At 43.3% G+C, this 27,306-nt stretch overlaps 1 protein-coding gene across 2 annotated transcripts; it reads right to left on the reverse strand.

Annotated features, from left to right (window-relative positions):
- Positions 1-1,934: 1,934 nt before the first annotated feature.
- LOC308098175 (uncharacterized protein) lies at positions 1,935-16,524 on the reverse strand. 2 transcript variants are annotated; one of them, XM_080446425.1, is made up of 2 exons: positions 16,253-16,524; positions 1,935-4,014 (listed from the first exon to the last, which is right to left on the reverse strand). In XM_080446425.1, the coding sequence occupies exons 1-2, from the start codon at positions 16,428-16,430 to the stop codon at positions 3,119-3,121; spliced, it is 1,074 nt and encodes a 357-aa protein (XP_080302551.1). In that variant the 5' UTR covers positions 16,431-16,524; the 3' UTR covers positions 1,935-3,118. The 2 variants fall into 2 exon arrangements, with proteins under 2 accessions (XP_080302551.1, XP_080302552.1); XM_080446426.1 differs by lacking the exon at positions 1,935-4,014 and adding an exon at positions 6,810-8,567.
- Between the last annotated feature and the right edge of the window lie 10,782 nt (positions 16,525-27,306).

Below are 27,306 nucleotides of genomic sequence, written 5' to 3' on the forward strand. Positions count from 1 at the left end.
CCCTAAAAAAAAAAATAACCCGAAAATGTGTCATTGCGTGCTTAATGTCCTCAAAGTCACGCATCCAACAAGCTTTGAACTGAGCAGATTGGACCTTCTGTTCCAGAGATAATGACCAAAACCTATTGAAAACGGCCACTTTCGCCAGTTTTCTGGGTATTGAAAACCTCAAGGGATGCGTCCGTGATGCGAGCACTTAAACTCTGGGTCTCCGATGCTAGCGGTTTTGACATACTGATGGAGTATATTATAGTATATTGTGGGTAGTATATCGAGATGAAAGATATGGGACATTAAAAAGGACAAATTAAACAAATGGGACAGATTATTAGAACACAAAAAAAATCGCTACAGCCTCAGTAGTTAACCAGTGAAATGACGGTATTTTACAATGCCTCTCATAGAGATTGCATTGAGAGCTGCAGTTCATCGTTCTAACGGACCCAGAGTGTCAAAAGTGGGCGTGGATTTGTAGGCCTTCCGCTTCCGGCCGTGTGTCTCTATTTGACAGAGTCAGGTTATTGCACTGTAGGTGTAGTAACAAGCTACTGTCTCAAGAGGGGGTAACCTCCCCATGTTGTTGTTCCAAAGAATGACATTTTGGATACACCAATTAAACTGCATGCAGCCACGGAGTTAAACCCTTAGGCCTGCCTCATACTTACTCTGGCTATTCGGTAGGGTAGGTTTGCTGAACTGTCCAGCCCTGTATTTGGCCACAGAACCCCATCTGAAAATAATTTGTGCCAGGGAACCCCATACCAGATTTGTGTTCTGAAAATGTTTCAAAGATATAGGCCTACTAAATGTTTCATATTATTTTTTAGAGTTATTTGAAAATATCCAATGTATATAGAGTTAAAGTGGTTAAACTGATTTTGAAGCTCTTGCCGGAGACCCCCTGGGACCCCTTCAAGGACCCCTGGGGGTTCACTGTTCCACACTGATCTCAACATACATTTATGTATAAACCTTACTTTAATGTCATATAAGAGTTGGACACATAGAATCTTCTAGAATGTCATAGTAGGCTAGAGTTCACATTTCCCTTCACTGGAACCATGGGGCCTAGCCTGAACTATGAGAAACAGACCCAGACCTTTATTCCTCCTCCACCAGACTTAAAGAGGTGGTGCCATGGTTTTGCACTTTTTCTGTTTTTCATGTGTCTATAAGGTTGATAGAACTTCATTAAGCCCCCTGGTGGTGTTTTTAATGGTGTTTTATGTCTTCTGTGACTATTTTGAGTTTCTACCTGGAGGCTGAAACCTTGAGGGTCAAACGTGCCAATAGAGAAACAGCGCTTTAGTGACATAGTAAAAACACACCCTCCCCCTCATTATCATAACACAACAGGTGTGGGCATGAGGAGGAGGAGGGACTAGGACAGGTGGGTGGTGCTAAGGTGGTGGAGGAGGTGCTAAGGTGAGAACCAGGTATACTTAATTAACTGGAGGCGTGTCCACATAAAAACATAATTTTAACCATTTCTGTACACTTTTTTGAAAAAAATCTTCCTCCTAGTATAACCATAATACCTGATGATTATGTTTGGGGGGGGGGGGGGGGGGATCACTGAAAATCACGGCACCCCGTCTTTAACAGACAGGTTTCAGATTAGACTATTGCTCCTATGTATGCGGTATCAAGGAGGGGGAAGTAAGCTATATTTTTCATTTTCAAATCTGACAAACTTGGAACTGGACCGCAGGGGTCTGGGGATCTTAGTATAAATTGTATGTTCAATTTGAATCCAACATAGAACTTTTTTGTGATTTTTGTCCTGTCAAAATATCCAAAAATTTGCTAAATTTCCTTTTTTAATTCAGAATTGAAAAATCTTGAAAACACAAATAAAGAAATTACACAAATGCCCTCTTTTTCGGTTCTTTGGTCTTTTTTTTAATGTTACAAAACATCTAATATTTGCTCAATTTTGCCTTTTTAATTCAGAATAGAAAAAAAATATTCTGTCCGATTCCCAAAGGTCAACACAGATCCATATTTTGTTTCTGAATCAAAAAACTGAAGTCACGTGACGTTTCTGTTCACTTGATCACATGGTGAAGTCTTTGTCTTCAAAATAAAAAACAGGCAGTCAGACAAGCAGGCACAGACAGACAATCAAGTGTCTTGCAGAAAACATTGGGCCATATGCAAATATCTCTAATACTGTATGTATGTCTTATTTATTTTCAAGGCGACATTGCAATGTTGCTTTCAGCTATAATTTCAAAACAAGTAATTTTTTACATTCATCTCACAACTTGATTCCGTTTTCTCCTCATTGAGTGTTGAGGCCCTTGGCCGGTATGCTACTGACCACAGTTCACCTTGAGGTCTGCTCACTGCTGGGCCTATGTCTGGATCACCAGGCTCACTACTGTAGTTGTTTAGTGCTGATACTAAGCCCTTCAACTACATCCTCCATGCCATGTCTGATGTACTGGGGGCTTCTCTGCCAAGTCAATGACACCAGCTGAGGCAGCTGACATTGCACTTGTTATATTCCTCAAACAAATCACAGTGTACTTAGAACATAATATTATGCAAATTCTTCCGATTCTGATTTGCCACTGGAGTCCGAGTTTTGTAGTGGCTCATTGTCAGCCATTTCTTTGTATACTTTTAAGTTATTTGTCATGCCCTGTTCTGTTTACACAGCCTCAAAGGCTTTTTTTATGTTCCCATGTTGTCAATAACACAACTAAATTGTTAATCACAAATATTTTAATTTAAAGTCAAGTGAGATGTCATGATCGTGACAGCCCTAGCCACAAGAGGTCCAGTAATGATGGGTGATGAGGCCTGGTTCACAGTCCATGCTCCAGACGTTACAATGTCCATGCTCCGGACGTTTTGGGTGAACTACTCCTTTAAGTCTGATAATGATGTACCGTGCATGTTCACATCATGTATTCTTTACTTAAGACCATTTTTCAAATACATACAAAATAGACAATTTTGCATCGAGGTGACCACTCTTCCTTAGTGCCCACTCTTCTTGTATCCGCTGCAGGCAGCAGGCTCCATAGCAGTCAGGCAGTATGACAAAGTTAATTCACCCACAGTGATGCCACTTGCAAACGAGTGATAGAATACCCGTCGCGCAGTGTCATCATTCAGAATACCCCCCTCTGCTCTTTTGTTTATTTTCACCCGTATGGGTCTTCATGTGGCCCTTCAGATGTTGACCTTGAATAAAGCTTCTTTTACAAACTGTACAGGTAAAGGGCTTTTCCCCAGTATGAATCCTCACGTGCATCTTAAGGTCATACTTTCTAATGAATCTTTGTTTGCAAACTGTACAAGCGTAGGGTTTTACCCCTGAATGAATCATCATGTGGTTCTTCAGAGTACCACATGAACTGAAGAGTCCTTTACAAATTGTACAAGTAAAGGGTTTTTCTCCAGTATGGGTCCGCATGTGTTGCTTAAGACCACCCCTTTGACGATAGCCTTTGCCACAATCTTTACAAGTAAAGGTTTTTCTTCCTGTGTGAGACCTCGTGTGTTGTTTCAGACAGCTCCTCACGAACGTTTGTTTTGATGATTTCATGTCCTGGGACGTCTTGTCGCTCAAAGTCAATCTGTGTCCTTCCACATGTTGTGTCTTGTGTGATTTCAGAGTGTTAAAAGCTGACTGACCTTCCGTGGTCTCCTCCCACTCATCACTGTCTTCGGTATCAGATTCAGAACAGTGTGGAGAGAGTAGCCGGTCGTCCCTGGTTGGTTGTGATGTTCCACAGTCTTCTACATCAGCTTGTGTTTTCATGTGATCCGCTGAGGTGCTGGCTACAGGTTCTGTCTCTCTGTTATCATCATCATCATCATCTTCAGTTTTCACTGCTAGTAATGTGAACGTTGACCCAGCGGTCTCCTCTGGTCTCTGAAGAATGTCCTTCTGTTCTTCTTTAACGTGTGGAGGCTCTGGTTCCTCCTGGACCAGCCTGGAGTTCCTCTCCTGCTGTTCAGTGGAAAGCTCCTCTGCACACACAGGGAGGTGCAGGAACCCTAGGCAAAAGATGAAATTATCAGCTATTATAAGTATTAAAGGGATACCAGGTAACTTTGCAGATCTGTGTTTGTACACACACACACTCCCCCCTCCCCTATCTGACAGGTATCAAAGTGATTGCTGTCTGTGATGCATTCATTGATTAGAGGGAGCACTAACGAGGTTGACACTTTTATGGCCCAATCAATCAACTCAATGCACAACCCCTTTGAAGTTCAAAGGGATCAATTAAGAGCTCTGGCCGAGATGAAAGTCCTTGCGGTCTTGTTTCCAATGAGGGCCTGTGAGCAATTAGGGGTTAAGAGTCATGCACTCTGGCTCCCTAGGCGGGCTCACTAACCACTCAGCTATGGCCGCCCCCTTAATGTTTGGTGACGTCAGTGTTTTGCTAAACTGTTTTGCAGATTTTCAGAGTACAATAGCTCTGAAAGGCAATCTTTTTTATCACATCAACCTATGTAAACAAAGCAGATACTGCCAATATAACATCACAAAACCCAGTATGGCATTGTTTTTAAAGAAAAAGAAAAGTCAACTTCATAATGAAGTATTTTGTAATTTATGGCTTTGTTTATGTGCTAAAAGAGCTATTCTATTATTTGCTGTTTCTCTGTGCAATGTACAGTACGTCAGTGAGGAGACTGTTTTTGGAATAGCAATTACTGTTCAATGGAGCAATATGGATCAAGCTATCTCGCCAATATTTGGAGTTACATCATGAGAAGGTAATACTGATTCTCCAAATCCACGGCTCAGTTCAGACATTGATTTTTGAGCCACAGTTCAGTTCACAGGGATCTAAGATTAAAACAAATAATAATAATAAATCTCATGATGCATTCCATGTCTATAATGCTTCATAATCATAAACATACTTATAACGTATTATGATGTACTTATAGCACTGTGTATTTATAGTTATAAGAGCCTATAAATACTCATAATGCTTTATAACAATAACACATTATGAAGCATTTTTATAAAGACTTATAAGGCAATGTATAACATAATTGAAATCTGCTTATAACACTGAATAATTACAGTTACAGTATAAGCACACACTCATAAGTTCTTTAAACACAATCATAAGTTACACAATATAAAACCTTTTATAATCTCCAAACTTAATTTTTATTATGTCCAGATCATAATTTAATTGAATTATCATAGTTGAAATACATTGTAATTATGCATTATAATCACTGTTATAATGCATCATAGTGTGATTATAACACTTGAAACCCACCAGACGCGCAAGCATAAGTGCACAGACACCACTTTTTTCCACTCCTAGGTAAAAAAAAAAATCCCCGCGTGCATTCTCATTGAAATGCATTGATCAGACATCCAGCTGTGGCCAGGTTTGTCGAGAACAGTCGCTCATAAAACATCCGCATTATGAGCCACGCTTTTTTTGGTGGGTTTCAATCGGAAGTCATTAGGTGCTACAAAATTAAACTACCATTTCTCCACAGCCTCATCCATCACACACCCAAACAAGCATGACAATATTTATTCAAGTCTACAAGTGTGAGAGAAGCCGCAGACAGAAAACGTCGGCCCTACTTCCCAACATGGAGGCTGAGGATATGCTGCCTACTGGCTACTGCACACAGTAGGCAATGCTATGCTTATACTTTAGGCCCTGTATAAGCACCGTAGAGAGGAGGGGATTTTTGGAACCAATATATATCGTACATGTAACCAGAGTAGAGTGGTCGGTCTCGAAAAACAACCGCCTCACGTCTCAAAAAAATGCATGCTGAATGCACATAGTATGTTTGCAATTCTTTAAACCATGTGTATTCAACAAAACAAAACAAAACAAAAACACTGATGATGGTGCTGTCAAACAAGTCTATGAAGCCATCTATGAAACCAGTGAAAAGTTTAAGCGGTAACACAGTTTTATACAATAAAATCTCTCTCTCGCTCTCTCTCAGCTGAGGGGTCCCTGGCCAAACAGTGAAGACCCCTGCTTTAAACAACACAGCCCAAGTAGCCATTACCACAGGCGCCTGTACCTCCCTCACAACTTGTCACTTCATTGATGAACATTAGGAAATGAAGTTCTCGAGAGACACACCACGGACAATATTGCTGATGTGTGCAGAGAAGAATGGCACCTGAAGAGTGCGGCCTGTAGGGGGAAATCGTTGCCTGTGTGTGTCCACAATAATGCTACACTAACTTCTTTACTACTAGCCAACACACAGCTGCTGGACTTGGGACTCCAACGTGTGCCTTTGCAAACACGTGGCAATAAATAATGCATCTGCATCTTCAAAACATCTTAAGATAAGACCTTCATTGCGCAAAGAAAAGTGCTGTAGATACAGCATTGATGGAAAGACATCACATTCAAAGCTACATCATTAGTGAGGTGGCCACAAAGGAATATATTATATATTTCTTATTTTATTTTATTATCATTATGTAACCTTTATTTACCATGGGGAGGTTCGTTGAGCACGAGTACACTTTTACAGCAATGCCCTGCTTCACATTCACACATACACACCTGGGAACAGCTCAGTACAACCACAGTCTTATACTGTTGGCCCTTGAGCAGCTTGGGGGTTCAGTGCTTTGCTCAAGGGCACGTCATCAGTTTTGGGGGAGGGGTAAGTGGTGGCCATTCACTTCCCCACCCAGATGTTTCTGTTTCCTGCCGGTCCGGGGGATTGAACCTTTCGGTCACAAACTCGCTCCTCTAACCTTTAGGCCACCGCTGCCCAAATCAAATTCTGTCATGTTGACATAACCAGATTGTGTGATTCCTCTGCTTTAGTGTTTTAACAACATGAATAGCGTCACTAATCTGGCGGCAAACATTCGGTGAACATAGATGATCTACAAGCTCACAACGCAAAATGTTGTCAGCTTGTAGATCGCTTATGACTAAGACATTTAGCATCACTGCTATATGGTTAATAGTGGATTTCCTTTGAAGGAAGAGCCATGACAATGACTTACAATAGGAACACTTTTATTCGTAGCACAACAAGCATCAAACCAAACCAATTCAATGGTGTAAAGGGACACTGCAACTAGGGCTGTAACGATTGTGAAATTTTACTTGCGATTCATTGTCATAACCTTATGAATAAAATGTACATTTACGTTTGGCTTTTAGGCTTCGTAAACAAAAGGTGCACAGGGCAGATATGACAATTTAATAACTATATACAAAGAAAAAAACACGTGAATAGTGGAAATAACAGATCTGCAAGCATTTTGAGCTTGTAGATCTGCTATTTCCACTATTTTTGAAAATGTTTGAAAATATATGAACATTTTTAACATGGTAAAGATTATGATGATTATGCAACAACATTATTGCAATAACAAATAATTGTGCCTAAAACTACCCCTATCAGTCAAGGTGTTATCCCAAAACCCACATACAACAGAAGTCATATAACAGAAAACAACGTAAATCTACCCAAACACGTTCCATAACAAATAATGACTTTATAACACAACTATAAAACACTACAGGCTACAGACAGATACTAGGACACTAGCACAGGATGCTACAGTTTTTAGGACTTGTCACTGTATTACAATGAATGATGTATATTAGATGAGATACTGTGTGCTCAGGAGCCTCAAGTTGCTTCTTTGAAGAAGAATAAAGTTACTGATCAACTGACAGCTTTCTGTCCTGTATACTATGAACACATGTTTCCTGAGAGTAACAGTTGGATAAAGTGCTTGCTACAAACTTTTCACGTGTGAGTCTTCATGTGGCCCTTCAGATGTTGACGTCGATTGAAGGTTCTTTCACAAACCGTGCAAGTAAAGGGTCTTTCCCCTGTATGGATCCTCATGTGTACCTTCAGATCATATTTCTTTTTGAAACTTTGTTCACAAACTGTACAAGTAAAGGGTTTGTCCCCACTATGAACCGTCATGTGGTTAATCAAAATAGATTTCTGACTGAAGCTTTTTCTACAAACTGTACAAGTGAAAGTGTTTTCTCTTATATGAGACCTCATGTGTTGTTCTAGATAACTTGTGCAAGAAAAGTGTTCGCCACAAACTGTACAACTAAGGTCATCGTTCCCTCTGTGACTCCTCATGAACAGAGTTTGTTTTGATGATTGCAAGTCCTGGCACAGCTCGTTGTTCAAAGTCAGTCGTTGTCCTTCAACATGTAGTGTCTTGTGTGATTTCAGAGTGTTTAAAGCTGACTGACCTTCCGTGGTCTCCTCCCACTCTTCACTGTCTTCAGTATTAGATTCAGAACAGTGTGGAGAGAGTAGCTGGTCGTCCCTAGTTGGTTGTGATGTTCCCCAGTCCTCTACATCAGCTTGTGTTTTCATGTGATCCGCTGAGGTGCTGGCAAGAGGTTCCGTCTCGCCGTTTTCATCATCTTCTTCAAGTTTTACTGTTAGTAGTGTGAACTCAGCATCCTCCTCTGGTCTCTGAAGAATGTCCTTCTGTTCTTCTATAATGTGTGGAGGCTCTGGTTCCTCCAGACTGGAGATCCTCTCCTGCTGTTCAGTGGAAAGCTCCTCTGTACACTCAGGGAGGTGCAGGAACCCTAGGCAACAGATTAAATGATTAACTAGTATAAGTATTAAAGCTCAAAGACACTTGGTAGAGCTTTTGGCCATTTAGTTACCTGTCGAACGAAATGATGTGATACAATAGTATACTCATTGACTTAACACAGTGAAACAGCTCTCAAAGTCACTTTAGCACATGAATGAACACAAACAAAGCAGATGCTGCCAATATATAACATCATAAAACCCAGTATGGCACTGTTTTTTGTAAGTGAACAGCGAAAAAGTTGTAATTTTTCGTAAAAAGTAAAGATTTGTCAATTTCTAATCAACGGAGCAAGATATCTCGCCAATATTTTGAATTACATCAAGGCAATTATCTACACAACCGAATAGGGATGCACATTAATATACGAATGACCTTCGCCAGAGAAGTTGAAAATTAATATTTGATTTTGGCCAGGTTTGTGCAACCCTGTTCCCTACAACCGAAACCTCTACCATCGTGACATTGCACGTAAAGCAGTAGGACACTTTGTTAGAGGTTTGGGTTGTGTAGTTACCTTGCCATGATGTAACTCCAAAGGTGGGCGAAATATCACAAATAGAACTTTGCTCTATTGGTTAATAATTGATCATTCAAAATATGCTCGTCGTTGACTTACATTGTATGGTGAAAAAGCATTCAAAGTCACTCTATTAGCATGTAAACAAGTGCAATAAAAGCGGATTCTGTCAATTTAACATCCAACGCACATACCACATGAAGGCTCTAATTAACCTGTGACGCGCTGTCAGGCTGGGTCACAGGTTCAAATCCTAATCGCGACAACCTTTGCTGCGTGTCACTCCCCGTCTCTCTCTCCCTGTCTATCTCCACTGTGCACTATCAAAATATATACATATATACACATATATATATATACACATATATATATATATATATATACACATAACTTAACTATGCAGTAGAGCGCATATTAACCCAAGGGCCGGCATATACTGTAGTTTCAAGTTTTTGAAGAAAACGTAGGTTAGGATCGGCTGTTTTTAGAATCGGCCTCAAGTCTAAATGGGTTGACCTTCAAGCTCACAACGCGTTGTTCCCATTAGAATAGGGATGCTAGGGTTCAAGTGGTTAAAAAAAAACACGGTAATAATCGCAGGTACAGGCCGGCGTGGGTCAACACACGTAAAAAAAAGAACGAAAAAAAGGGGGTAAAATCAGTATTGTGGTAGCTCCTCTCTCTCCCTCCCTCCCTCCTATTTTCCCATCTCTCTTCTCTCTATTTCCTCCTGGAATTGATCAGAACTTGTGTTCTATTTGTTGCTTATTTCATTAAGATATGTGCAGCAGCGTCTGTCGCTATCCTCGTCAACGTTATGTTTCAATATGCCTGGTAATGTTGTAGGCCGCCGTATTTATCTACTCTTATCTTTTTAATGTTTAGAGTTTACAGAGAACATTTGCAGCCTATTTGGCAAGATTTTCACTGCTGGCCTGTCTTTGTCCATCGTCGGTGGTGCTGAACCATTCGCCAATCGATGCATGTAGATCAACGTGAAAATGTGACTGTCATGTCACACGATTATTGTGGCAAAAATATCTGCTGCAATTAACGATATTGTGTTATACCATTTTGGGCGGGGACCCCTTATCGTGTTAACCCCTTTTGGGGTTCCTGTTGCTATGTACAGTATAAAGCAACATACATTTTTTGTAATTTTTGAATAAATATTTGAAGTTTTCAGGATTCAGAAGGCGTTTTTAGAATTGGCCTCAGGTCTAAATGGGTTAATCAAAATAATGTAACCACTTGCACCCCAGCATCCATATACTAAGGGAATGATTAGACAAAAATAGCAGATCAACAAGCTGTGAGCTTGTAGATCTGATTATTAGTGCTTATCACAATAAACTCTTATTATTATTATCTAGTGTGTGTGTGTGTGTGTGTGTCTCACACTCTATATTTTCATGGTTGATGATAAAACTGACGGAAGAAATTAGCGATCAGACTTTGCTAATTACAGTGACAATTGAATGACAAAAAGAAACCTAGTTTAGAATTACGTGCGTGGTGTGCGGGATCTTGAGACCGGGGACATGTGCGCACTAAGGCTACACAGTATGGCTCTGCGGCCCATCAGAGCATAATATATGTTTGCATAATAATAAACCCTCCATCTTATCTACACACACTGCAAGTCAGGAGCAATGTCTTCTTTACAACCCACAATAATATTAGGCTACATGTCATGAACACGTCAACTCCTGGGGAAGAAGCACCTGGGGGCTGGGTTTTGTTGATAAATCAACAATAGATAATAGTTTGGATCAATGTATCTGTTAATTTAGCTCAGTCCTCCCGGCAATTCTGCTACTTTATACTCTAGATCTCTGCTGTCGGGCAGAATGTCCAAAATATAACTTTTCAGGAAATGAAGAAAGAAAAACATGTTTTTAGAACAACACAACACTGTCTCATCAAAGTTGGTATGATGACTTTTATATTATTATTATTTATGTTATTATATATTGTCAGATACTTGTATGTGTCCTTATTTTATCATCACTTTACCCAAATACAGCTCAAATGGAGTTAGGAGGCTTTTGACCATTAATGTCATTCAGACAAGTTGGAGTTAGGTGGTTTCTGGTTTGACTCAGTTTGAGAATCCAATAGATTTAGGAGGTTTAGTCAGAAGCACTTTTTAATACTTTTCATTGGTTCAATATTTGTAAAACCCACACACAGACCTAAACGGTGTTCAATAGCACTGATTTATTAAAAAAAGTTTTTTGTCTGTCGTGGGTCAGGTTCAGGTCCTACTTTTTTTTTCTCAACGTAGTGCGAATGTGCGTGCAAAGTTTCACTGCAATCGGACAATCGGCAATGCGTACATGATTTGCAGCATTTTGTTCAAAAAGGGCCACTCCTGCAAACTTTAGATGGATGGAATATGAAAAATCAAACAGATCCAATCTTGATCACATGACAATAGAGATTACGTGTACTCATTTGCGTGAAATTTGGATAAAATCTGAAGGAGAAATATTTAAACATTATGTGATTTACATAAGTCGGTGGTGCTATAAAAGGCAGATGTGAAAAATGCAGGGCAAAGGTTTTTCCTTGGCCTCTAGGGAGTGCTCATACAAAGTGTTACACAGAACGGTGCAGTTATAGGTGAAAAACACATGCCGTGAGGCTGATCTGAACAAATGTAGGTGGCATTTCTTCCTTGTCCTAGTTTTCTCAAATGTGTGCAAATGTTCACGGAAATTGCACGCTGTGTTTGTGACATTTTGTTCAAAACAGAGCACTCCTGCAAACTTTAGAAGCCAATTTTAGCCATTCAGGATTATATGAAATATCTGAACGATATCTGAATGTTTTGTTTAATGACTATAGAGATACTGTGTACAGATTTGCGTGATGTTTGGACAAAATATGTAGATTTGCCTTGCAAAAAAAATCGGCCTCCTAGTGGCGCTATAACAGCAAAAAACATATGCATCATCTTGCTTTAGATATATTCCACAGATTATAATTATTGGACACACACACACACACACACACACACACACACACACACACACACACACACACACACACACACACACACACACACACACACACACACACACACACACACACACACACACACACACACACACACACACACACACACACACACACACACACACACTAGCTTCCAGGAGGTTCACATTGAGGGTCTGGTGACACTGCAGAGGGCGGGGTTTTCTCAGTTGAAAATCTAACCGGCGGCCCGGGACAATCGGGATTATCCAGTATGAACCAATCGTCAAAGTGTCCCACTTTGGCCACGGCCCAATCTCAGAAAACGGCTGCACTGAGAGGGCTTTCAGACTGAATAATGGAGTGAAACTAAATGAAAATTCAGGTTGAGTGTCAGGCTAGGATGTTATAGCTTCTCTCTACTCTATACCATACACCCAACCATGTAGCTAGCAGCAACTAGCACGAGCAAACACTGTTGGAATATCATCAGGCAGACTAAAGTGTAAAATACTGATGTCTGATATGAGATAGAAACCATGAATCTGCATAATGTAAACATCTTACTCTCAACTCACATGTTTTAAAAGGTAGGATAAAATAAGTGTTAAATAGCTCTACATTCTGATAGTAATCATGGCTTGCACACTTGCAGAGTGTTCAGTAAACAGAACATGCATTTTCAGGTCGGGATACCAATTGTATGAAATCAGAATAGAGAACTCACATAGGATAAACAAGTAAAATGGGAAGTGATGACACAAAGAAATGAGCAGACACATTTGGAACTGGAACACTATAAGATTTAAGCTGATAAATGGGTACTATTTCTCAGATTCTAAAAACGCCTTCTAAATTGTTCTGAAAAACTTCAAATATGTATTCAAAAATTATACAAAAAAAATATGTTGCTATATACTGTACAATGCAACAGGAACCCCAAAAGGGGTTCCCGTCTTGAAAGGTATAGTTACAAATATGGGTTCCCGCCCAAAATAGGTTAAAGAGCTAGAGAGAGAGAGAGACCCCTGTTACTGAACAAACACTCCATGCCATGATACTATCCAGGGCAGGAATTTCAGGGAGGCCATGAAGGCCATGGCCGTCGTTGCCCCTCAGTTTGGCCTTGTGCCCATCAAAAAAATGGCATGCCCAGAGGCCACAGTGGCTTTAATGCCCCCGCAGACTGTACCACTTTCTCTTCTGTCTCTTTCTTTTCAATATGTAGACACCAGTGTCTCTTTCTTGTTATGTAGACATCAGTGTCTTTTGTTGAGATTCTGAATTCTTAACACCACATATTTAGTAACTTCCAGGCTGAGCATTGAGATTGATTGTAAATACCATAATGTATTTATGTCACTGCAGATAGTCTACATATTCAATTTAAAAGCATCCTTAACTCAATTAATTATTTCAATGGACTAAAATCTTGTTTTATTTGATGAGGGCACAAAGGCCAAATGCCAGGGCAGGAAGGCCTGCCCTGGCATTTGGCCTTTGTCTTTTGTGCCAGGGTCAGCACTTGTTTTCAGGCAGCGCGGCCTCTCGTCTGTAGTCAAAATATATAAAATACACTTTCGTTACTCACCAGAACAAAGACGGTTTTAAGATGTTGAGGGCCTACTTTCATTCGGGGGAACACTGTGAGTCCCCTACCTCACGTCTAAAATACACATTTTGGCCAGAAAAGATGATATTTCACCGGATTGAAAAAATGTTTTAGTTCCTCCATTGCGCCCCCTACAGATCTGGTTTGACCATTGACCAGATCTGTAGGGGGCGCAGTGGAGGAACTAAAACATTTATCCAAACATTTATCCTGTATCCATCTCTCTAGTACCAGTGGTGGAAAAAGTACTCACATTTTGAACCAAAGTAAAAGTATCAATACCCTATTGTAGACATAGTACAAGTTTAGTATTACACATTTACTTGAGTAAAAGTACAAAAGTATTGGCATCAAAATATGCTTATAAGTACCAAAAGTACTCATAATGCAGAAGGTCCCATTTCACAAGTTTACAAGTGTAAAAAAATAAATAAATAAAATAGCATATCTACAAACATATCGCAAAGCGACGCATTGTGAGCTTGTAGATCTGCTATTTTCAAATTGCCAAATTATATATATATCTGTATAGGTCTGAGGTGGTTTGTATAATAATAATCAAAATCTACATAGTAACTGGTAACATCTTTCAAATAATTGTAGTGGAGTAAAAAGTGCAATATTTGCCTCTGAGATGCAGTGGAGTAGAAGTGAAGGTACTGAAAATCGAAAGTACTCCAACAAAGTCAAAACAACTCAAAATACACTTAAGTACAGTACTTGAGTGCATGTACTTAGCTCCTTTCCACCACTGTCCATCTCCTCTATAGCATATTGGTTCTCAAAGTGGGGTCCGGGGACCCCCAGGGGTCCTTGAGGGAGTTCCAGGGGGTCCCCAGCTAAATGATGGATAGTTAGGAACCAAATGGACCTTTATGGGTCTGTAACTCTGAGAGTGGTCCATTTGGTTCCCATGTGTACACTCTCAGAGTTAAACTAGAAAAAGTGCTCCTCGGAGCACAGGTCTCCGCCAGGTCAGGTTAGTTATTGTGGCCTCCTGGTGGCGCCAATGTGAAAAGGGTGGCATTTCTTCCTCGGCCTAGTGGGAATGTGCGTGCAAATTTTCACGGAAATCGCACGCCACGTTCATGATTTCAGACATTTTGTTCAAAACGGACCAATCCTGCAAACTTTGGAATTCAACCTTAGCCAATCAGGATGGAATATGAAATATCGGACAGATGCGTCTTGATCACATGACTATAGAGATACTGTGTACCGATTTGCGTGATGTTTGGATAAAATCTGAAGGATTAATATCCAAAAATGTATTTGACATAAGTCGGCCTCCTGGTGGCGCTGTAAAAAGCAGATGTGAAAAATGCAGTGCAGATGTTTTTCCTTGGCCTCTAGAGAGTAGGCGTGCAAAGTTTCACGCAGATCGGTGCAGTTATAGTTAAAAATGCAAATCGGCCTGTTATAGCGCCACCATGAGGCTGATGTGAAAAGTTTTAAGTGCCATTTCTTCCTCGGCCTAGTGGGAATGTGCGTGTGCAATTTTATGGAAATGGCAAGCTGCGTTCATGATTTGAGGCAGTTTGTTGAAAACGGACCAATCCTGCAAACTTTGGATGGTAACCTTAGCCAATGAGGATGGAATATGGGAAAGCGGACTGATCAGGGTTGATCACATGACTATAGAGATACTGTGTACCGATTTGCATGAGGTTTGGTTAAAAACTGTAGGAGTAATGGGAAAAAATGGGTTTTGCACAAATCGGCCTCCTGGTGGCGCTATAACAGGCCCATGTAAAAAATTTGAGGCAGAGGTTCTGAATTGGCATCCAGGGAGTGTGTGTGCACAGTTTCGCAACGACCGGGCCAACGGTGCCGGAGATTTGGTGGTAACACACAGACAGGACGGACGGACGGACGGACACACGGACGGACAGGGGCGAAAACATACTCTCTCGCCATGCCTTTCGGCCTGGCGGAGACAATGAACATTGAACAATTGGAATTGGGGTCCCAGAGATAGAAATGCCATAAAATAGGGGTCCGTAGCCTTATGCATGCCAAACTGGGGGTCCTTCAATTAAAATGGTTGAGAATTGACTGCTAGAACTGTATAAATCATCTCTTATGGGGGGTCCGTGGCATATCTTTTCAAATGGGGGTCCGCGGGCTAATAAGTGTCAATAGGCTCTATGCACAGCAGCCATATTGCGAAGCCATTCACAGGTGTTACCAATGATACTAATGAAGGCTCTGTTCCATTTAGTATAGCACAGTGGTTCTCCGATTTTTCAATTTCCACGATCCCCATAACTCAGAGAGTCTACAAATGGAACCAAATGGACCCTTACGGGTCCATTTTGGTTCCATTTGTACACTCTCAGAGTTACACACTCGTAAGGGGCCATTTGGAAACCCCTTAAGGAACCATGAGGGTCCCTAGACCCAAATTTTAGAGCCACTTGGTGTAGCAGAGTGTTTCCAGAGTATCAGTATCATTGGTACCACCTGTGAATGTCTTCACAATATCGGCTGCTGTGCATAGAGCCTCTTTGGGGGTCCTTGACATGAAAAAGTTTAAGAACCACTGCTGTTGTAGTGTACCAACCTGCTCTGTGGTTGATGTCTGCGTTCAGCACCATGTCCAGCACGGTGCGCTGCTGCGTGGAGCAGTACGCGTGGTGCTCGTAGTCCGTCAGGATCCTCTCCATCACCACGAAGATGTCCTCCGCGGCCGCACAGAGCCGCTGGTTGATCAACGACCTCACCGTGTCTAGTAGAGTCATGTTAGACACTCACCGCCCCGGACGATGTGACGACGTTGGAAAAAAATGAAGCTACTTAAGCTAGCTTTCTCTCTGCTAACGCGTAAACACAACAACAACAACAACAACAACACGGCAGGCAGGCAGGCGCGCCAGTGTGACGTGATAGACGTCATCATTAGGAGACGACATCCAGTCCTCCGCATAGGGAACATTTTTGCCTTTAAATACATATTTAGGGATGACAAGGTGTCTATCCAACGTTTGACCATTTTTATATTCTAATATCATATAATTGTATCCATATATAAAAGTGTATTTCTCTATCCCATTTATTGTAATAATAAGTGTAGGCTAATACCCTTTATGTGCATTGTTGTAAAATAATAATAATAATAATAATAAGACATAATAATAACAACGATAATAATAATAAATCATTACGAGCAACCATAATTAAACTGGAGGTTGTTTAATTAAACAAACCAAAGTAGTTGACTTTATTATTTTCTTTGACATTTGTCATATATTGTTTCACATTATTTATTCTGAAGTATAGCCCTACTTCTCAGTTAAATGCAAGTTTGGCATAAGGTCATGATGTTTCGAAGGCCTGCCAGTTCTAACTCATAACATCATAAAGGTACTAAGTAGTGCAAGTGAAATTAAATATCTATATAATAGATCTAATATAATATATAGAAAACGGTGTGCAGTCGCACTGAGGAAAAGACAGGAAGCAGAGATGAAGGTAGCACAGACTGAAATGTTGAGGTTCTCTCTGGGATGGATGGATAGGATCAGGAACGAGTACATCAGAGGGACAGCACATGTTAGATGTTTTGGAGATAAAGCCATCTGGTAATGTTGTACTTTTACTGAAGAAATTTTCACTTTGGGTAACTATAGCAATCTGGGATCCCAGGTTAAAAAAAAGGAAAAACAGCGCCCCCAGCGTTTTTCACTTGCTCTGAATCTGTTATTGAGAGATTAGGTAACTAGTAACTCAGTTACTTGGATTAATGACTGTAATATTATTACAGTTTGGCCATTATAATAAATTACACCAGTGGTTCTCAAACTTTTTCATGTCAAGGATGTGTATTTTCAGCGCAATGCGCAGTGAACTTCTAGATCTGCTACTTTAACCGTAGCCGAATGTTTGCAGACTTCAACATTCCCAGAATAGTGACGCTGAGGCTCATGTATAAGGATGTATGTCTCATGAGCATCAACTGCACACTGAAAGAAACTTGCAGACAAACCACAAATCACTTCTTTCTAGCAGACAGTGAAGTAAGAATAAGAAAAGAAGGAAGTGAAATCTCAATGATGAAACCTGTGTGCTGTCATCAGTATTTTAAAAGTCCCATGAATAATGTTTGCATTATTGTTTGAAGCAGTATTAATTTTTTAGACTAAAACTATGACGAAAAATGTTTGTTGACTACCTTTTTTCACTGACAAAAACTAAATAAAAACTACGCTATGATGTCTAAAACTGTATATTTACAATTTCGTCAACAAATAAAAACTAGACTAAAATGTTAAGGAGGGACTAGTGGACAAGAGATCCAGTAGAACTAAGACAAGTCATTTTATGCTTGGATGGGTGTGACTCGCAGGCACGTTGTGAGCTTGTAGATCGGCTATTTTCGTCTGTTTTAACAAAGTATGGTTTATATTGTGGCGAGGTTACTTTTGCTACACTTTGTGTGGTATTGGAGGCGAGTGGGTGAAATAATGCCACAACAAGGATTTATCCAGTCAGGACGTTTTACTGGCAGAACGCAGGTTTACAGTACTCATCACTGTCACGATTAGTATAACTGGCGGACCCAAATGCAGAAACGAGACAATAGTCAAAGTCCAAGGGTGTTTATTCAAACAATAGAGTGGAGAGGTTGGTGGTGTTGGTCGAAGGGGCTGGTAGGCAGGCACGGCAGGCAGGCAGGCAGGCAGGAGAGTAGGTTATGGGAGTTTGTGAAACGATCTGGCATCGCGTGGAGAGAAGAAGATGGCTTTATAGACTGGAGGTGATGAGCTGATGGCAGACAGGTGAGGGAGATGAGGGAACTGGAAACAGGTGTGCCAGGTGGGAGCTGGAGCCAAGCCTACGCCCAAAACACACGCCCACTCTTAAAGACACACACACACACACACAAGGACATACACAAAGACACAGACAGAGACTGTGACAGTGCCCCCCCCTCAAGGAACGCCTCCAGGCGATCCACCAGGCTTGTCCGGGTGCCTGCGGTGAAAGGCTGCGATGAGGGGAGGATCCAGGATGAAGCGGCGTGGCACCCACTGTCGCTCCTCGGGACCATACCCCTCCCAGTCCACCAGGTACTGCAGACCCCTACCCTGGCGGCGCACATCCAGCAGCCGCCGGACCGTGTAGGCCGGGTGGCCATCAATGATACGGGGGGGTGGGGGGGGCGCCTCAGGAGGAGACAGCGGGCTGGTCTTAACAGGCTTCAACTGGGAGACGTGGAAGGTGGGATGAATCCTCCAGCGAGGAGGCAGCTTGAGCTTAACCACATTAGGATTGATGATGGAGATTACTTCATACGGCCCAACAAACCGGGGTGAGAGCTTCTTGGATTCCACTTTCAGGGGAAGATCTTTAGAGGAAAGCCACACCCTCTGCCCTGGCTGGTACACAGGGGCTGGCGTCCGGTGTCGATCAGCGTACCGTCGATTCCGGTCCACAGAGCTGAGAAGGGCGGCACGAGCATCTTTCCAAACCTTGCGACAGCGCCGCATTTGCGCCTGGACAGAAAGTACGGAGATGTTATCCTCCTCAGCGGGAAACAATGGTGGTTGATAACCTAAGGACCCCTCGAATGGTGACACCCCCGTGGCCGCACAGGACAAGGAGTTGTGGGCATACTCAACCCACACGAGATGGGTGCTCCAGGAGGAGGGGTTCTTGGCGGCGACACATCGGAGTGCAGCTTCCAGGTCTTGATTAGCACGTTCCGATTGTCCATTTGACTGAGGGTGATAACCAGATGTTAAACTGACAGAAGCCCCAAGGGCACGACAGAAAGCTTTCCACACCTGTGACGTGAACTGTGGGCCTCTGTCCGAAACGATGTCCACAGGGATGCCATGAAGCCGGAACACATGTTGTACCAACAGGTCGGCTGTTTCCAGAGCTGTGGGTAACTTGGGGAGAGACACAAAATGTACAGACTTAGAGAACCTGTCCACTATGGTAAGGATAACAGATTTTCCTTGAGACGGCGGGAGCCCAGTAACAAAGTCCAGAGCAATATGGGACCAGGGCCGACTGGGCACAGGCAAGGGACGAAGTAAACCAGCAGGAGGCCGATTGGAGGATTTCCCACGGGCACACACAGCACAGGCGGACACAAAGGCACGGGTATCAGCGTCCATGGTAGGCCACCAAAAGTGCCGCTTGAGGAGGGACAGGGTGCGGCCAACTCCTGGGTGGCAGGCAAACCGGGACGTGTGCGCCCAGAGAAGGACTTGAGAGCGGACAGAGGCAGGCACAAAAAGACAGTTATCAGGGCCATTACCTGGGTCTGGTTGGTCTTGCTGAGCGCCTCGAACCAGTGACTCAATCTCCCACGTCACTGCGGCCACCACACAGGACGGTGGAAGAATGGGCTCAGGACTGGAACGAACCTCAGACGTGAACTGACGAGACAGGGCGTCTGGCTTGATGTTGCGGGAGCCTGGGCGGTAGGTCAACGTAAAGCGAAACCGGCCAAAGAACAGAGCCCACCGGGCCTGACGGGAGTTGAGGCGCTTGGCAGACTGGATGTAGGTCAGGTTTTTATGGTCTGTCCAGATGATGAAGGGGTGTTCCGCTCCCTCAAGCCAGTGCCTCCATTCATCTAGAGCGCATTTGACAGCGAGCAGCTCCCGATTTCCCACATCATAATTGCGCTCAGCAGAATCTAGACGACAGGAGAAGAACGCACATGGGTGGAGCTTCTGGTCCTTGGCAGATCGCTGGGAAAGGACCGCCCCCACTCCAGACTCTGAGGCATCGACTTCAACGACAAACTGGCGTGAGGTGTCAGGGTGGATGAGGACAGGAGCTGTAGTAAACAGTCTCTTTAGTTCCTTGAAGGCGGCATCAGCCTCAGAGGTCCAAGCGAAAGGGATAGCCGGAGAGGTGAGTCTGGTCAGGGGTTCGGCCACTCGACTGTAGTCCCTGATGAAACGTCTATAGAAGTTAGCAAACCCGAGGAAACCCTGGAGACGCTTGACAGAGGTTGGTTGAGGCCAGTCCACCACTGCCCGCACCTTCTCGGGGTCTGCCTTCATCTGGCCCCTCTCAACGATGAAGCCAAGGAATCTTGTAGACTGAACGTGGAACTCACACTTCTCTGCTTTTATGTAGAGCTTGTTTTCTAGAAGACGTTGGAGCACTTGTCTGACATGAACAACATGCTCCTCCAGGTTACGGGAGAAGATCAGAATGTCATCTAAATAAACGAAAACAGAGCGGTTAAGCAGGTCACGGAGAACATCATTCACAAGGGCTTGAAAAACTGCTGGGGCATTAGTCAAGCCAAAGGGCATGACCAGGTACTCAAAGTGACCGAGGGGTGTTTTAAAAGCAGTCTTCCATTCATCCCCAGCTCGGATTCGAATCAAGTGGTAAGCATTACGGAGGTCCAATTTCGAGAACACAGTAGCTCCTTGGAGGGGCTCAAAAGCAGAGGCGAGTAAAGGTAATGGGTACTTGTTATGAATGGTGATATTATTAAGTCCTCGATAATCAATACAGGGGCGTAAAGAACCGTCTTTCTTACCCACGAAGAAGAATCCGGCACCGAGTTGGGATGAGGAGGGTCGAATGATGCCTGCGGCCAAAGAGTCGTAGATGTACTTCTCCATGGCCTCTCTCTCAGGACGGGACACGTTGTATAACCGGCTGCCAGGCATGGGAGCTCCAGAAAGCAGGTCAATGGCACAGTCATAAGGGCGGTGCGGAGGAAGTGACAGAGCAAGTTGCTTGCTGAAGGCCTGTTCAAAGTCATGGTAGACAGAGGGGACATTGGACAGATCTGGGGGCTCTGGGATAACAGGGGAGACTGTGCCCTCAGCAGGAGAGCGAGCGGACCGTAGGCAGGTGGAGAGACAGTAGGGACTCCAGCTCAGTACTTTGACCGCAGCCCAGTCAATATGAGGATTGTGAAGTCTTAACCAGGGCTGGCCAAGGACTACAGGAGCATTAGGGGAGGAGATTATGTGGAATTGTATCTGTTCAAGATGATTACCTGAGACAAGGAGGTGCACAGGTTTGGAGCGGTGAGTGACTCGGGCGAGGAGCCGACCAGTCAAGGCATTGGCCTGCAGAGGTGAGGGAAGAGGCTTGATGGTAATGTTCATCTGGGAGGCGACGTCAGCGTCCAAGAAATTCTCATCCGCCCCCGAGTCCACCAGGGCGAGCAGTGACAGGGACTGGGATTGCCAACGAAGGGTGGCAGAGAACTGCATTCGGCATGGGGGTTTGGGGGAGGAGACAGCTTGGCTCACCAGAACTCCCACTGTTACTGGTGAGCCTGCTCTTTTGGCCGCAAGGAGCAGGAGTCACGGAAATGACCGGGTTGGCCACAATACATACACGCCCCTGTCTTCACCCTGCGAAGGCGCTCTTCACGAGTAATGTGGGCCCGGCCCACCTGCATGGGCTCCTCATCAAGGAAACTGGAGGTCGAGGCTGCGGGCATCGGGAATCTGGGCTCGGCTGGTGGGGTTCTGAAGCTTCCCCCGATGGGGGGTTCCCATGACCTAGGAGCAACTGGGTCAGCTTGCCATTGGGACATTTGGTCAGAGATGTTGATGGCTGTTGTAATAGCATCATCTAGGGAGAGTTGCTCCCTTCTAAGCGCAATTTCCCTCCCAATGGACCGGCTGAGACCGTTTTGGAACGCTGATAGCAGAGCCTGGTCGTTCCATCCCGACTCCACAGCTAGGGACCGGAATTCACAGGCAAATTCTCTCACCGAGCGTCTTCCCTGGCGAAGTCTCAGAAGCTGTTGGGCTGCCTGCTGTCCTCGTATTGGATGGTCGTAGACCCGCTTAAGTTCCGTAGCGAGTGCCGAAAAGGACTGGACCGCAGGAGCTCCCTGCTCACGGAGGGCATTGAAATAACTGAGAGGAGGACCCTCAAGAAGGTTGGCGACATAGGCTATCTTCGCTGCCTCAGGACCAAAGCGAGACGGCTGGGCGTCGAAGCTCAGCTGAATCTGAGTCAAGAACTGTCGACAAATGTTGGGGTTGCCGGAATACTTAGCAGGCGGGGGAATGTTTGGCTCTCTAGCAGGAACAGCAGGAGGTCCAGGCACAGGAGCCTGCGGTGGAAGAGCTTCCGGCTGTGGTCCACTGCTGAGAGCAGCAAGCTGGCTGGAGACCTGTGTCAACTGATTGGTAAGTTTTTCAAGCAGCTGCTCGTGGCTCTTCAGGCATTGTCCCTGATGAACAAGGGCCTCCTTCACCCTGCCAAGATCTGCTGGGTCCATTCTGGCCAGATCGTTCTGTCACGATTAGTATAACTGGCGGACCCAAATGCAGAAACGAGACAATAGTCAAAGTCCAAGGGTGTTTATTCAAACAATAGAGTGGAGAGGTTGGTGGTGTTGGTCGAAGGGGCTGGTAGGCAGGCACGGCAGGCAGGCAGGCAGGCAGGAGAGTAGGTTATGGGAGTTTGTGAAACGATCTGGCATCGCGTGGAGAGAAGAAGATGGCTTTATAGACTGGAGGTGATGAGCTGATGGCAGACAGGTGAGGGAGATGAGGGAACTGGAAACAGGTGTGCCAGGTGGGAGCTGGAGCCAAGCCTACGCCCAAAACACACGCCCACTCTTAAAGACACACACACACACACACAAGGACATACACAAAGACACAGACAGAGACTGTGACAATCACAGGCACAGTAACAACAGCACTTCAGGTCGGCGATAACACAGCAGTCGTACAGGTAGGCAGTATAACTCACTCATATACTACTGTAAGACACTTTGTGGCTGTCGGTCCGCGGTCCCTGGCACAGACGGAGGATAATTCACTCTACGACCATACACCTTGGAAACCGGAAGACAACTGACTCAAACAGGCGGGCTGCACAGATACACATAGGATCTCGCTGTGTCTGTGAGCCAATAAGAACACATTACGTCCAGTAAACACACAAACAATAGGCTGTAGGTAATACTGTAGCTGGGAATAGGCTGGCATTTGTTCCCGCGTTACAATATTAATGGTTTGTTGAGATCAGTGAGTGTAGAGGAACTTGACAGTCAACACAATCAATCACCTTTGGGATACATTGGAACTTCTGGAGCAAGGACTGTGGCTAGGGCTGTCACGATCATGACATTCCACTTGACGATTAATTGTCATTCAAATAATTGTGATTAACAATTTAATTGTGTTATTGACATTGAACATAAAAAAATACATACAAGACATACAGTATTGATCGGAGGTGTGAGGGCCGCATGCATGGTGATCTGTTGTAGATTGGCTATTATCTACAATCTTAGAAAGTCAATGGCCACTCTGGTGGCACAGTGGTTAAGTGCCTGGCCACCAATGCTAAGGTTGTGGGTTTGAATCCAAAGTGGTGCATCCGGCTTTGTCGAGCGCTGTTTTCGGGGGAGGGAAGCCAGGCAGGGAGGGTGATATCACTGCATGTACTCCACCAGGCTGGGGCAGCACCTGTCAGCAGGGAGTGTTGTGCGGGAGGAGTAGGACGAAGGCCCCCTCGGACACACCTGTGGACTACACCAGGTACAAATGACTTTTTGTTGCACTCCCTCATGGAGCTACCTGCGGATTATACTAGGGTCAGTCCCCTCTAGGTGGACACGCACTGACCTTTTGCACCTTAATCCCTTGTATAACGCACTGACTTTTTTTTTTTTTTTTTATTGTGCTCCTTTTCCTCTAAGCACCTTAACGTCCATTGTCTATCATGCACAGTATAAGTATAACATGCACAGTATACTATACATTGCTGCTATGCTCAGGCACCTTAGTTTAGTTTTTTTAGTTTTTTATTATCTCAGGTAATTTGTAAATATGTAGATAACTTGTCTGGCCTTCTGTTGCTCTCTTGTTTTGATCTCCTTCCCACTTGCCCCCCACCCTCTTCTTCTCCCCCCCCCCCTCTTCTTTCTATGGAAACTAACGTTGCGATGGGAACGATGTACAAAAAAGAATTTCACCCACTTTTTTACCTTGTAAACCTGTGATGTGACAATAAAACTGATTCTGATTCTGATTCTGATTCTCTACGTCCCCCCAGTGGGGGCTCCTCACTGGCAGGGGAATCAGTAGGATACAACAGCAGTGACAACACACAGAAATGTGTAAGGGAGGGAATTAATTGGTATAACGACTAAATTGGGTTGAAAAGGGCATTACAAAGTAACAGAACAAAAAAATATATGAACATTTCTCCTGTTTCTACAACAAATTATCTGAATTAATTGTGATTAGGTGCTCATGTAATAATTGTGATTATGTGAGTATGTGATAACTATGACAGGCCTACTTGTGGCTGAATGGAAGCAATTCCATTTTCCACCATCTAGTGCTTCTAACATCTAAGGTTAGTGGTTCCAAACCTTTTCTGGATAAGGGCCCACTTGAAAATCTATGAAGCGTTCGGGGCCCACCCTTCTGACCACTCTTCTTTGTGGCCTATGGACAGTTCAGAAACCTGCCTACCCTTTATTACAGCGCAAAATGAAAGGTATATTGAGATTTTTTTATCATGGCATATTCAACATTTCCTGTGCATAATGCAGATTTGTGTTCAGAGATCTGTGATTTTAGACATAATGTTTGTTTGTCCAACCATGTCTTTCTACAAAGACAGGTAACTATGCCACGGTGACGTTGGTGGAATTGCAGTCAATAAAATGTTTTATGTTAGAATTAGAAATACAACAACAATGACTTGTGTCATATGTCATATAAAGACCAGCTCAGTGACCTCGTAGTCGGAGTGTCTGCCCTGAGTTTGGGAGGTTGGGGGTTCGATCCCCGACCGGGTCATACCAAAGACTAAAGAAATGCGACCCAATTCACCTGCTTGGCACTCAGCATCAAAAACATCAGAAACAGGAGATAGGCTCCTGACCTCAGACTCTCTCTTTTCCTGGTGTTTCGGCCAGGTGGACGTGGTTGTGAGGTTAGGTTTAGGCATAGTTAGTTTTTTGTGAAGTTAACATAAAGGTTAGGGTTTAGGCGCTATAGTACCTGGGTGACACACCAAGGAAAGAGGGAGTCCCCTCCCCTCCTGACCTAAGTATGCGGGTCACATGGCTCGGCTAGGCTTACTTATAACTCATATCATATGTCATATCAGCAGGTATAAAAGTAATCAAATAAAGGCTGTGGACTTTAGTCCAGGATCTTACAGCAGGTTAATGATTACAGTCTTCTTGGTTTACAGGAATCACTTTTCTGTGCATGTTGACACTGGAGGACTGAAGCTTATGTCTGCTCTCAACGCACCTTGTAGGCAGGTAAGCCCTCTGCATGAGAAAGCTATATTACTCCAACCTCGTCATGAAAATAATTTAAGCAATATATTAGCATTACCGTGTGTACCACAGTATTATGCCCATTTCAGTTAAATCTGTGCATGTTATCATGAGATGAAAAACTCAAACTCTGTAACAAATTGCTGGAGTAATTTGTTTCCAGACAAATATGATTCTGTGGTGTTGAATAGCATAGTTTTCGTTCCTTTGGCACTTTTGAGAAGCTTAAGAATTAACAAAACTGCAAAGGTTTATTGACTTCATTTGAGGAATCTGCACACATTATGTTGCGAGCTCAAATGAGTTTTGATAGAGGTTAAATCTATTTTTTTTTCTTTTTTCAAATTACAAGAAGTTTAGTAAAAAAAAGGACAAGGAACAATTATCTCTCCTCAGGGCACGGCATCACCGCACTTTTATTTTACCTCTCTGGGGCAGAATCTGCCAATGCTTTGTCAATGCAAACGAGTGGATTCTTGGAAAAAAAAAACATCTGAAAAGGTTTTGTGACAGGGACCCCCAGAAGAGAAGTTTTGTGTAAAAAATATATATATATTTTCAAAATGTTCCAAACATTTTCGAGATTTAAAAAATTGTTAAAAAACTAGCAGATGTACAAGCTTGCAGCCCATCACGAATAACCAACATATAAATGGATAAAGTGGATCAAATGATTGTGATGCTGTATTAACTTATTTTACTGGGGACCCCCTGGAACCCCGAAGGACCCCTGGGGGTCCCCGGACCCCACTTTGAGAACCGCTGGTATAGAGCACAGGCTATATGATGATGGAAATGAAATTAGACAATACATTAATCTACAATACTGAACTTGATCAATGTCACCGGTTGCCTTGCAATGCTTATAGATCAGTGGTTCTCAGAGTGGGGTAAAGGGACCCCCGGGGCTCCTTGAGGGGATTCCAGGGGGTCCCCAGCTGACTCAATGGAGCATCAACATCAGTTTAACCACTCTAACCCTCTTTACATCGACCGTTTGAAAATAGCAGATCTACAAGCTCAGCATTGTGAGCTTGTAGATCAGCTATTCATTTGTCATCTTGAAATACAATTTAAACATTTTGAATATTTTGAAACATTTTAACAACAAGCACAAGATATTTTCAGATGGAGGTAGGCTACATACTAATTAGTGGATCCTTGACATGAAAAAGTTTGAGAAGCACTGGCTTAGATCACCTGCTAATGTCCTCTTTATGGAAAGACAGAGACCATGTTCCCTTGCCTTCTTCTTTTAGCCATGTTTTTAACAATATTTCCACATTGATCAAAAAAACACATTGGCTAGCCTATAATGCTAATATGCAAACCCAGTGGTGTTCAGTGGTGGA

This window comes from Gymnoscopelus braueri, assembly GCF_963280865.1.
Source record: "Gymnoscopelus braueri genome assembly, chromosome: 2".
NCBI lineage: Eukaryota > Metazoa > Chordata > Actinopteri > Myctophiformes > Myctophidae > Gymnoscopelus > Gymnoscopelus braueri.

Excerpts from the sequence above, each read along its gene's own strand:
- LOC308098175 (XM_080446425.1), bottom strand. The coding sequence starts at position 16,430 with ATGACTCTACTAGACACGGTGAGGTCGTTGATCAACCAGCGGCTCTGT. Across the intron at positions 4,015-16,252 it reads AGACATCAACCACAGAGCAG|GGTTCCTGCACCTCCCTGTG; the intron begins GTTGGTACACTA and ends TCTTTTGCCTAG.